The sequence below is a fragment of the Primulina huaijiensis genome, chromosome 10 (assembly GCF_012295235.1).
Source record: "Primulina huaijiensis isolate GDHJ02 chromosome 10, ASM1229523v2, whole genome shotgun sequence".
Classification (NCBI taxonomy): Eukaryota; Viridiplantae; Streptophyta; class Magnoliopsida; order Lamiales; family Gesneriaceae; genus Primulina; species Primulina huaijiensis.
The window spans coordinates 20,224,894-20,237,773 of NC_133315.1; the positions used below are offsets into that span (position 1 = coordinate 20,224,894).

Consider the following 12,880-nt stretch of genomic DNA (forward strand, 5'->3'; position numbering starts at 1 on the left):
ATAATCGCGAGCTCGATCGAACCAAGCTCGAATCATATTTACTTATTCTTTATATACATACCATCAAATTATTTATTTTCATGAGTAAATTAATATTTAGTTGGTTACATCTTTACCAAATTAACAAAAAAATTTTTTTATTAAATGTACGTGATTCATATAATATATTTTATGTATTCAAATTTTAATTTGTGCAGTCCCAGTTCTGGATTTGCCTGCTGTTGACGACCTTGGGTTACATCCCCGGAATTATCTATGCACTCTATATCATCGCTCTATTTAAGTAATTATTATTATTATTATTTTCCAATCTCTATTATATTTATAAATATATATTTATCGTTGGAAATTGCTTTTTTTTTTATATTGGAAATTGAATTTTCAATTTAAAGATTAGTTTAATAAGCCATAAAATCGATCTCATTATCCTATGGCTGTAATATTAGCATGTATCTACCAAATTTAGTGATTAATAATCATTGGTAAAAGTTTTGGAAATTTACAAATGATATTTTTCCTCCTAGTTTTTTTTTTAAATAATTGAGGAACCATATTCTTCTTTTTTTTTTAATTTTAATGTCTGACAGGTAAAAGAAGATTCGAAAGAGTTGATGGACAATGCTGATTGGCTGCTGTTTCTATTCATATAATATTCCCATTCCCGTCACTTTGTGTTAAGACCAGAGTCTGGACCGCCCTCTCTCTTTCAATAAATATATCTCTGATTTTTAACCATCGTTTTATGTGATAATGTGTAAATTTGATCAATAATACATATTTACAAGGTTATAATACCCTTCAACAACTTGGTTTGTAGCTCACTTGACATCAAAATCTCGAGTTTTGGACGATATTTTCGGTTCGAAACTCAATTATAATAATCTCATGTTCCAATTCAAAGACTATATATATATATATAATTTTGCCCAAAAAGCTCATGAGTATCNAAAGAACAACTTAACACCTCAAATCGGAGTCAAACGAGGATCTTTGAATCAAAAGTAGAGTAGAGTTATAAAAAGAATTAATGAAAGTTTCCTTAAAAGGAGATATATATGCCAAAGCATGTATGAATTATGATACAAAACAATCACAAATTTACGCAAGGGAAAAAAATAATATCACAATTTTACAAATCTCAATTTGATTAAATGATAATGCATTAGGATCGAGTTATTTGAAATGATAACTGTTTTTTATTTATTTTTTTAAAAAAAACCTATTGTTTCGAGCAAGTGTTTGAAATACTATTTATTTTCTTTTATTTACTCTTGCATGTTAATATCATTGGGTTACATTCTGGAAGACAATTAAAAAAAATGACATCTATTTGTTAAAAACACTTGATGCAACATATTACATCATGCTATTTTAACAAATTGACATCATTTTTTTTCAAATATATGTGAAGAGAAGTCATTTTCCAGAATCTCCCATGCTTTAGAGATTATACTACTATTTTAAAGTGACATACCAAAAATACAGGAGGTGATATGTTCATTGAATAAGTACGTTCGTGAGACGGTCTCACATATCTTTATTCTTGAGACGAGTCAATTCTCTCCATGTTTATAATAAAAAATAATATTTTTTCATAGGTGATCCAAATAGAATATATGTCTCACAAAATTGATTCATAAGATCGTCTAACATGAATTTTTGTGATATTGATTTTGTTTGTTAAAGTGGACCATATACAGATATATCACCAAAACATTGCAAGCAGCATTTTTTTAAATAAATAATTCTTAAAGTTATATCCTGTATTATGTCTTCCGTGACTTGTACATGTTTTGATATCAGCCCAACAAGAATTGAAAGCTTGATGTTAAACAAGGACAATTATGTAATTTCGTAACCCATTTAATAATTTATGGCTGAACAACTTATAAATGTTTTGGCCCATTTATTTCTGATTGTTTGATTCTCCGAAGAATTATTAAACAAGCCCAATGTAACTTACGGAGGCCCAATTAATATTTTGTATGATGAAGAAGGATGGTACCTACTAATCTATGTATCAGAAGACGCATTATTTGATTCGTGAGATACGATGATATATATATATAATCATATATATTTTTTTTTTAAAAAAATAATATTTTATATATAACTCAGAGCAAAATGTTAAATGAAACAATAATGTGTAAAACGGTGTTTAGTTTGATAATATTTTTCGAATGCAGAATCTTATGATAATGATCGATCGTATTATAATTTCATTTCAATTGAGTTGGTATAAATTCTTAAATCGTAATCATTCATGCCTTGGTCTAAAAAATTCTTATTCAAGTATATTTTTTTTTACTTTCTAATATTCAAATAATTACTAGCATCGTAGATATACATAAAGTAATAAGAAGGAACGTTGTTTAGATTTTTTTTTTAAAAAAAACATAAATATTTGTTCCTCGGTTTCATTACAACTCTCAGCAATTCATGTATAATAAAATCTCAATTCTCTTCACTAATCTATTCGAATTCGAACCACTCAACATCATGAACAAATTAATTTTTTTCTTCATAAAAAAAGTAAAAGAAGCGTTCATGGTTAATTAAAGACTAGCGGCAGACGCACACATGCGTGTATAAAATACAATATATGAATAGTACGAAGAAATTTGATTTTGTAAAAAAAAGTTTTGAATAATTGATAAAGGAAAAAAATTATTCCTTCTTTATATTTTTAAATCGGTAAAAAAAAATATAATCAACCACCACAAATTTGCACGTTTATAATATCTATTTCACACCCAAACACTTATAAACCAAATACATTCAATAATTCAGAATATTTACTATTTCTAAATATGTGTTACCAACTAAATTTCTATAGTCAAGTTTTTTGCACTAAAAATATCTTGTCCGTTTTCATCGGTTTTTTGAGATATTAGCTGAAGAAAAATATTTTGTCCATTTTTCAACCAGATTTCATTTATTTTTCCTCCGTTTTCATCGGTTTTTTGGGATATTAGCTGAAGAAAAATATTTTGTCCATTTTTGGAGCAGATTTCATTTATTTTTCCTCCGCGGTTTTCATCGGTTTTTTGGGATATTAGCTGAAGAAAAATATTTTGTCCATTTTTGGAGCAGATTTCATTTATTTTTCCTGGATAAGTTTGGTATGAAATAAATAATTGTAAATTAACGAAATATAGAGGTTGCAATTGTGATTTTGGAGAGGCAATTCCGATGTAGTTTTTCTAGCAAGGGTGGTCACTCTTTCTCATATAGTAATATATATTAACGTGGAAGCAGAGAAAATTGGCAGAAACATGCACGACCGCTTTATTCATACTCTTTTTGGCATTAATTCACAATCTACAAAAACTTGGCTCCGAGAGAGACAGATTGCAGTCGATATTACACAACCAAATGTAGAAGTTGCTGCTCATGATGAATTTATTTAATCAATATAATGAACCAACAAACAAAGAAATAAGACAACCCCCCCAAAACTAGTTAGCAACTCCGACGTTTTTCCATTTATCAGTAGTCAAGGAGATGTAAGCAGAAGCTTTCTTGTCGATCCCGGGCTCGGCCACCCACCACCCTCTATCCTCGTCGCTCGGATACACTTTGTATGCCTTCAGATAATCATCTTTCGTGTCTTGGACCGGAATTCTCGGCCTCGGGTTCTTGGCTTTAAAGAAACTGAATAGGGAAGAAGCAGCAGCAGATGATTTCTTCTGCCTACTGTTTCCTGCCATAAATTTTCTTTCTTTTCTTTTCTCTTTTTTTTTTTTTGGGTTGGAGAAGAATGGCAAAACTATTTTTGTTTTGCTTATTTTCTTTGGTTTACAAAGGTGGTGAGATTGTTTGGAATTTATAGTAGATATTGGAGTTGATCCAATGNTAGATTTGTGCTAGTGATTAAAAAACTTAATTAGGCAAAGAATATGGAATGTGGACCACAGCCTCTAAAGTTGAACATGCATGCTTATTAATTATGTTTAATTCATAATTAGTTGTTATTTGTGTGGTGCATTAATCCTTTATTCCCCATTATGCATATTAAAAAACCCTATACGTACCAACCCTAGAATGATTGGTGGAAGATTTCCATTTACGATTTGGATCGGAGTTCGAGTTTTGTAAATATCAACATAGATTGATTGATGTTGAGAGAAATTAATCTCCCCTAATAGGATCAATTTAACCCGGAATGATTGTCGAGTTGTGTACAAAAAAAATTTTATGCACGTGTTATGTGCGTATATAATCGATTTTTTTTATATAGGTACTTTTATTATAAAAATTAAATCTAAAAACTTTAAATATATTAAATGTGTGAAACAAATAAAATATAAAATTTTAATTAAAGTAAATAGGGTATTTGAAAAATTATATCATGACCCCATGATTTTTCTCATTATACCCAAGTTTTATAATATATTTTATGCATTAATCATCATGTATATCGTCTTCCTGCGAGTTTTGTATTATATATTGTTAAATTTCAATTTTAATCTTCTATTTTGATCATTTTAATCATTTTTTTGATATGACAACTACGCAGCTCTAACATTACGCTGATGCATGTGTGCCTTGTCAGAACACTTCCAATAAAAAAAACTAAAATTGTCAAAAATTAAAAAATACATAGTTAAAATTAAAAATAAACAATATAGATTATTAATATCGCAAAAAAAACATATATAACCAAAATTACAGATATGTGTGTGTGTGTAATAATAATAATTAAGTAAGATTTTCACTAATTTAAACTCATGCGAGAATGTTTAGATTTGAAATTTTATATTGATAATAAAGTAAGGAATCTTAGAAGAAAGAATTATAACTGGATGCGTCTTCATGGTCACCTCGTCGAGTTTAAGCTGAAGAGACGGTTCAGTTCTCGAATACAATCAACTCTTTCTAAAAATTCTCACCAAAAAATATGATTCTGTGACTATTGTGAAAAATAAAATTCCCTTTAGACTCAGCATTTTATTTCCACTGGACTACACCAAAAAATATGATTCTTTTATTTTTATATTCATCATTATCATATACGTAATATATCATCTTGACATGTATAAAAAAAATATAATTTAAAATGATTTATAGCTAGCTACTCACAATAGAATCATATTACCACTTAGATTAAACATTTTCGTAAAAAAAAGACTAATACGAAATAATTGTTACATATATTCATTATGCAGTCATGCAGACACGGGCTGAGCCATCCGGGTAATTTGTTTTTTTTTCGATATTTTTATACATAAAATTTTATCTTATTGTCCGGTAGCCCGGACGCTTCATTTGTCAATATTAGCTCAATTATAGTTTAGAAAATTCTAACCCGGGTAGAAATGAAAACCTGGCTCCGTCACTACATGCATGCACGAGTCTAAGCCTAGAGCGTGAGATATACATGAGCGATAAAAGACCATGAAAAAATAGAACTTAGGCTTTATAGAGACTATACATGAGCGATGGAGTATGAGATATTTTTATATTCTCAATAGTTCAAAGAAAAAATCTCTAAGTTTTTAACTTTTTTTTTTACCCTCCTGCAATGATTATTTAGGTTCCATACGCATGCATATAATATAAATTTAATGATTTTAAAACTATGAAATTATGGAAAAGATATTTGAAACCAGTGGCACTGATGACTGATGAGGCTTCAAATAGACGAAAGTGGAGAGCTAATATTAAAATGTTGCATGATTACAAGCCCCCTGAAATTTAAAGACATGGGTCCATATTAGTCATCAAAGGTATGCATTAATTATTTGTTTAATTGGTTAGATTAAATCCTCGTGTCGTCCTCCTAAGTTCTATTGAGAATATAAAAATATCTCACGATCCATCGCTCATGACCCAAATAAAATATTTTTATATTAACATCAATTTTTTCAAATATAGAGATTTTTTCTTTGAACCAATGTCACATTTAAACGTACAAGAAACGAATTGATTGAATGGTAAATATATATATATATATATAATTTGTCAAAAAATTATTAAAAAAAAACTCATCAAAAGTGGAATAAAAGAGTCAAAAGAACCCTTTAAACTACTACGCAATATAATTGGTTTTCCCGAATCTTTTAATTCATTTTTCTCTTCTTTTTTTTTTTTATTAAAAAAAGGACAAATTTTGAAATTTGTTTAGGCTTCAAACATTGCATTCAAGCTGTCTAGCTTTAGGGATTCTTACAAAAAATCAGACCCTTAAACAGGACAGTACATTATCGATCTACACCATTCTTTTTGTACTTGCAAGAACTCGTATATCTTTATAAAATTAGATAGTGTGCTCTTGCTGTCTTCACATTTATTAAAATAATCAATTTTTAAGTACCCTAGCTACCTGGAGGAATGGGAGTACAATTAAATTGAACTTGTGATGACATCAACTAGGTTTGTTTTTATATACATTTAGAGTAGAAAAAGCTGCAATTGTGATTTTATATATTTATTTTTTTTTTACTATTTTAGTCTATGATGTTTTCAAATTTCAGTTTTAGTTCAATATCTTTTTTTTGACGATTTAGTCATTTTTTCTCGATGTGGCACTTACATGACATCAATGAAACACTTATGTGTGATATCAACAATCTAGACAAAAAATTATTAAAATTACCAAAAATTGAAATCTACACAAGTAATACTTAAATTCAATAACACAGAAGATCAAAAATCACAAAAAACAAATACATAAAATCAAAAATACAAAGAATTAAATTCAATAACATAGAAGGTCAAAAATGGAAAAAAAAAACCAGTATAAAAAATAAAAATACAATTTTACCCAAAAAATATATTATGGAATAGAAAGTAAATTTGAAAAGTCGATCATCTATTGAGTTTGAGCTCTTCTCAATACTTCTTTATTAACCAAAGTTGTAAAATTTATCAAATGAGTATTTGTTCTACAATGCAATTCTATCTTTTAAAAATATATATACAAATAAAAAAATATGTATTCTTTTTATCTTTTAATGTAAAGTGTACGTATCAGCACCACTCATTAGGAAAGGGCCAAGAATAAAATCGCTGTATTCTTTTTTTAAAAAAAAAAAATTTACATATGATATTTAGATTATTATACGATTTAATATATTTACATCAATTATAACTTGTGGAAAAATCACAAACGCTCGATTTTCTTCAAAGAATGACACGAAATTGTTTAAAACCCCATTAGGAATAAGCATAGAACTTTGTATATGAATTGAAATTGGTGGAATGTTAGGCATGATTAACGTGTTCTTCTAGATATACGAATCCCTACAACTTCATCTTCAATTTAACATAATTAAATTATTATTAACCAATGTAGTCTTTAATTAAACTATTTAATTCCTGATTCCAAGTTGTCTACGTTTAATTTGCCACACACTTTAACTGATTAGATGGAATATTATTGATGTAAAAGCTAATTATNTATGTGATATGTTATATAGATAAAGAGATTATTATAATTAACATGAATTGAATAAATATAACCAAAAAATTTGTTTTTTTCTTCATTTATGTTTATAATATATTTATTTTTCGCAATTTTTGTCTTTTGTATTGTAATTTTAAGGGAAAATTTTTATTTGAAATTGGACAGATACATCATTATATTATCTATCATATCAGTGAAACGCCAGAAAACAAAAACAAAAAATAAATAAAAACAAAAATAACATGCTAAACTAAAATTCGATAAATAAAATACCAAAATCGAACAAATCATACATAAAACCCAATCAGCAATTTTTTCGGTAAATATAATCCGTCACCCACATATTAAATACAAATAATTCAAATACTTGATTGGACTTACGAAGGAAGGAGCCACAAAGGACACAAAATTCTTAAAGATGGTGAACTACCAATAGTATTTATCCTGATTAGGTATTATTATTATTATTATGGTAAAAAATTAGAAATAAAACCCAATCAGATAGGTAAATGTAATTCAATTTTTCAAAGATAAAAATTAAATTTATTTGATTTTAAAAAATTAAAGATACATTAGTATATCAATATTTTAAAATTTTCATTGTGGGAGTCTGATTATTTACTTACTCCAAAGCACGTCTGTATAATATTTAGTAATAGTTATTTTACATAGTCCAGCGAAGAAGTTCACCATTAAATCACATTCAAGTCCATAATTCCACACGGCACACAATACATGGATTATTGCAGTGTTCTTAAGTGCATATTTTACAAATCCCATAGCCGTGTTAAACATACACCGGAGGCTTGTTCTGCAAATGGGATACTCAAGCAGCTTCAGCAAAACCTATCTGGAGATTGCCATAGTCGAATACCGTGTGATACTGGCCCATGAATACGTCTCCAATAATCCTGCAGACTCACAGATAAATTTTTCAGAAATAACATATATTTAACGACGCATCTGCAGAATGAGCTCCTCCAGCAACTAGTATACTAGACGATAACACGGTCAGCTGAAGCTCATTCACCCACTCATATGGAGGTACCTATAGATAAATAAAGTACAGGGTGGTACGTATAACACACAACTCTCTTTCCCAAGCCTCAACGTGCTCAGTTTTTTCGCACTGATATGTTATTTATTAATAGGATGAAGATGTCTCCTTCCTACAATCCCTCTACATACTTTTCTGTTCAATTTTTGAAATCAAGCATTACTAAAAAGATGCAACACACGTACCACAAAGGTCCTCGAGGAGGTGGCACATCCAAAGCCCCGAATCCACTGATGCAGAGAGCGGAAATGCCTACGCCAGTTTTAATGATATACTGCAACCAACATAAATGTTTAGTCAGAACTTTGTTCTTTTTATTATTAACTACTTTGTTTTTCGCAAAATGTAATGACCCATAAATTAGTGTGTTAGTAGAAACAATAATACTCCCAACCCTCCTACTCAAGTTTCTCTTTCATTGTCAGATGAAACTGGTAAATTCATTCAGGGGCATATCAGCATCCTAAACAACGTAAACCAATAAGCCGAAAAAAGAAACACCGGGTGGGTTTTGAACATGTCATGACAAGTGCTGTTGTGTCATTCTTCCTATGTGACCAAAAAGATTGGATGGCCTTTCGAGTTTTTAGCCCAAGAAACGCTACAAAATAAACACAATAATTAAGAAACTGTAACAGGTTCATGGGGAGGATCAAACCTGTTCAGGAGTTAGAGTGAAAGGTTTTCCTCCGATAGTGAATGTGACATTTGGCATGCTTGATAAGGAATTGCAATCTATTGTCGACTCTCCTGACGGACTTGGTATGCTCTCACAAAGCTATCAACACAAAACACAAGAACGGCTTTTCAGAAGTAGAATATGTAACTGATGTTTCAGTTTATGGCATAGCATCGGAGATTGACCTGATTCACATAATTGAGCACTTGCTCCTTAACCCCATCATTTTTAATCTGGCTTCTTATCCAACTAACAGCCATCTCACAAGCAGCACATAACGGACTGTCGCCGATCGATTTTTCCTCCTTCCTTTCTTTGTCGACCACCATTTCAATGTTGGAGCTGCAGTAATCCAGTTGAGGATTATTGAAAATAATAAAGTACTCTAGTTTTATCATAAGCAAAGGAAGAAAAAATAGCCAAAGGAGAACTCAACTACATGCTACGACTTTTTCTTTTCTAGGCCCCTTTAAACAGACTTGGAAGACAGAATTTGAATGTGTAGGTTCAAATCCAGCTCAAAGTAACGGAGGCCAGCAAGTATCAAGTGGGTAAAAATTTTGAGAAATATAAAGGTAAAGACGAAAAATTTAATGTTGCCTGACCTCTCAGAATGAGCTCCATTGTAACCACACAGGCTTAACTGTGAACAAACTTTGTTTGGTTGCACCTGCAGAAAATATGCAGTTATTTGAACCAGGAAGCAGTATATATATTCTAGTTACAAAGCACATGAAATGCATGTGTACTCTAATCATTTGGTCTATATACTATAGTTTATGCTATTAATTCAACCAAACAGATTAAAATTTGGAAAAAAATTCAATAAAAAATTACTTTACGTTAGTTAATTTGGATAATAAAAGAAAAACTATTATAGAAAAACTATTTGGTTCATTCAAATCATATAAACACAGATAACAGGCCGAAGCGATAAAAAGAACTCCCAAGAGGGGCTCTTGCTAGTAATAAAATAAAGATAAAGATCGTAAAATCAAGAATATACCCCATCTACAAGAAGATTCCATATCATTTCCCCGTACTCAGAAACAAGCTGCTTACATTCCGTGCTCACAATCCCTTCAGCCCCAATGGCGTGGTTGATTTGCGTTATAACCGTCTGAAATTTTAGGCACACTACAATTAGAACATATGAACCTTCTTTCTGACTTGAGAAAACTAAACAAGAATAAACACGACAAACACACGTACAGTTGGACCGGTAAGAAGAGATGTCCCAGAATCCACAATAGCAGCACAACCGCCCTCACAGAAAGCTGGTGGGATAAGTGATAAGGACAGAGCTCTACTTTAAATATTTGTAACATTATTAAATGCTACGAATGGCGCTCAACTTACCAGTCGACAAGTTTCCAACGAGAACATCTCCCAAGTCAAACTGATAATAGATAGATAGATACATGCACTCAGGAGTTAACGAGAAACATGTAAAACCAATCTTTGTTTCATGACACCCATAAACAGTAGTGGAGCATGAAGAGCAATGGAGGGGGGAGGGAAACTCAAACTTGAAAGAATTAGCGGGGGGTGACACCATATTTTAAAGTATATATGAAAAAAAAAATCATACAAGTTAGCAGGAATATTTAAAAGGGAGAGGAGCGCCCGCCCTCACAAACCCCTTCTAACTCCACCACTGCCTAGAAAATAAATGCAAACAAATGGCAAAAAGTGATGGTGCATCCGCCTTTATGTTTATATACCTGCCAGTAGCCTTTCTCTGTCACCGGTACATAAGTGTGGTTACCCTTATAGTGTTTAGGGTCGACTCCTCCAAAGACTATCTCACCTCCAGAGTCTGCATCTGTGTCACGATTAAGCCAAAAAGAAAATACCTTCTCATCCACAAGATCTTGATCCAACATATTATACCTGCCATTTCACAATCAAAATATTGGAGAACATCTTCAAAAAACCTTGATTCTGAAGATGCAGGATGCATACCAGACTGGTACGATATTGCCAACCGAAATTTCTTGGAAACCAAGCCCAAGTATCCCATCAAATTTACCCACCAAAAAGGTAAGGCCTGCTTCTCGCGTGGTCTCGATAAAAACCTGAATGTATAGCGAAGCAACTAGGTATAAGCACAATTAAAAAGGAACAAGAAAATCAGCGGTTGGACTTAAAATTCAAAGCCAAAAAGAACTAACTTGATCTTTCACCACCACATCACCAACTTCAACATTATCTTGGCTTAAAAATCCAGAAACTGACCCAGAACCGTAGCTAATCGAACAAGACTTTCCTGAATCACATCAATACCAAGTTAAAAGCTCTAAATTTAACTATAATACTGATCCACTGTAAGCAAACTACATATTACCATTCTTTTTATATGTCTTGGACAAGCTAGACTTGTATCTTGGATGCAAATAGCAAGCAATCTGAAAATAAAATTGAATTATTTAGTACCTATACAGAAGACAAAATCCCAGAACCCAAATAAAGAAACTAAATTCGAAGTCAACTCACAGAGAAGTAGCATTTTGCCGAAGGAACCCAAAGATTGGAACTCCCAGTATCAAAAATAACAGTAAATTTCTGAGGTGGTGACCCAATATGAATCTCCCCATAGTATTGAGCATCCAAGTAATTCTTTAAAGACACTATATCTCCTTCTGAATCACCAAGATTTTGCTGCATACCCTCTAAGCCTGTCCCCAATCTATTTTCCCCCTCGGATCTAGCTCGCTTCGCAGCGATGATTTTCGGAAGGTCCAAAGGCCTCTTCTTTAGAACGATTCTCCGTAAACCATCCGAAGATGGGACAAGGGAGCATGTTATCAAAGCCAACAAACAGAGGACTGTAAGGAGATAGTGGCCCTTCATATTCACTGTTCAAACAAGAAATAAGACGCGAGTTCAATACTCTCCCCCAAATTCCGCACAACTTTTCTTGTCATTAACCCAAAAATAAAGTCTATTCAAGATTTGAAGTACAGCTTAAGTAACAAAACCAGGCAGAAAACAGAGCCACATACCTAAAATATTTATACAATAACATATACGTAATTATATGAACATTCGCAGAACTAAAAATCTACATATTTAACTAAATTCAAGCTATAAAAAAACAGAAGAGAAAAAGAAAAAGAAAAAGTCAATGCAGACAGCAGTCGATGATCAAGAATATTTCAATCGCAGCTGAAAGATACAAGCGTGATCAACGAAGCAAACAACAAATAATTTTTAGAAGATGATAAGCTAACCTCGGAGCTTGAAGATGAAAACAAGTTTCTTGCTACTAAGTGAAGATTACAATCTTGGCAATTATTAATAATAACTAGCATACAAAAGTAGGAGATAGCACTTCCTCTAGCTTGATATTTTGGAATCCCTCCAGTATTTTTATTTGCAGTTTGCAACTAATTCTTTTAATTTTTCACAATCATGGAGATGACAGGGTACCTTCCATGTTAAGCAGGTTTTTAAAATATCTATTTTAAAATAATCAGAAGTAATTTTATATATATATATATATAAATAAATATTTAGTCTTATTAAAGAGAATTAATCTATTCTTTAGAACAACAGAATTATTATAAAACTTTCCAATGAAATTAAATTTAATGTTTGTATCTAGGCATTTGTTTAGTATATACTTTAAGTGTTAATTTCTTGAAATTTTATGAATATTTAGGGAACGTTTCCATCAATGAAAAAAATATTTTTTAGTTTTTGTTTAAAATAATCAAATTTTTGTGTTTTTTAA

General features: G+C 31.0%; 1 protein-coding gene and 1 long non-coding RNA gene across 3 annotated transcripts in view; one reads left to right on the plus strand and one right to left on the minus strand.

Moving 5' to 3' along the window:
• Positions 1 to 792, plus strand: part of LOC140987012 (uncharacterized) — a 1,018-nt gene extending 226 nt beyond the window's left edge. Inside the window, exons 2-3 of the long non-coding RNA XR_012177031.1 lie at positions 198 to 283; positions 588 to 792. This is a non-coding gene — a long non-coding RNA (uncharacterized lncRNA). The remainder of the gene's footprint in view (positions 1 to 197; positions 284 to 587) is intronic.
• Positions 793 to 8,022: 7,230 nt separating this feature from the next.
• LOC140986260 (aspartic proteinase oryzasin-1-like) overlaps positions 8,023 to 12,880 on the minus strand; it is a 63,917-nt gene continuing 59,059 nt past the window's right edge. Inside the window, exons 1-14 of one of the 2 annotated variants that reach the window (XM_073454376.1) lie at positions 12,378 to 12,412; positions 11,641 to 12,002; positions 11,492 to 11,552; positions 11,319 to 11,413; positions 11,110 to 11,222; positions 10,869 to 11,037; positions 10,504 to 10,543; positions 10,357 to 10,421; positions 10,151 to 10,264; positions 9,750 to 9,814; positions 9,330 to 9,486; positions 9,124 to 9,243; positions 8,651 to 8,739; positions 8,023 to 8,319 (exon numbers count right to left, since the gene is read on the minus strand). In XM_073454376.1, the coding sequence (XP_073310477.1) occupies positions 8,235 to 8,319; positions 8,651 to 8,739; positions 9,124 to 9,243; positions 9,330 to 9,486; positions 9,750 to 9,814; positions 10,151 to 10,264; positions 10,357 to 10,421; positions 10,504 to 10,543; positions 10,869 to 11,037; positions 11,110 to 11,222; positions 11,319 to 11,413; positions 11,492 to 11,552; positions 11,641 to 11,997 (1,530 nt within the window). In that variant the 5' untranslated portion in view covers positions 11,998 to 12,002; positions 12,378 to 12,412 and the 3' untranslated portion in view covers positions 8,023 to 8,234. Of the gene's footprint in view, positions 8,320 to 8,650; positions 8,740 to 9,117; positions 9,244 to 9,329; positions 9,487 to 9,749; positions 9,815 to 10,150; positions 10,265 to 10,356; positions 10,422 to 10,503; positions 10,544 to 10,868; positions 11,038 to 11,109; positions 11,223 to 11,318; positions 11,414 to 11,491; positions 11,553 to 11,640; positions 12,003 to 12,377; positions 12,413 to 12,880 lie in introns of those variants that run through there. The other variant, XM_073454377.1, reaches the window with a different exon arrangement.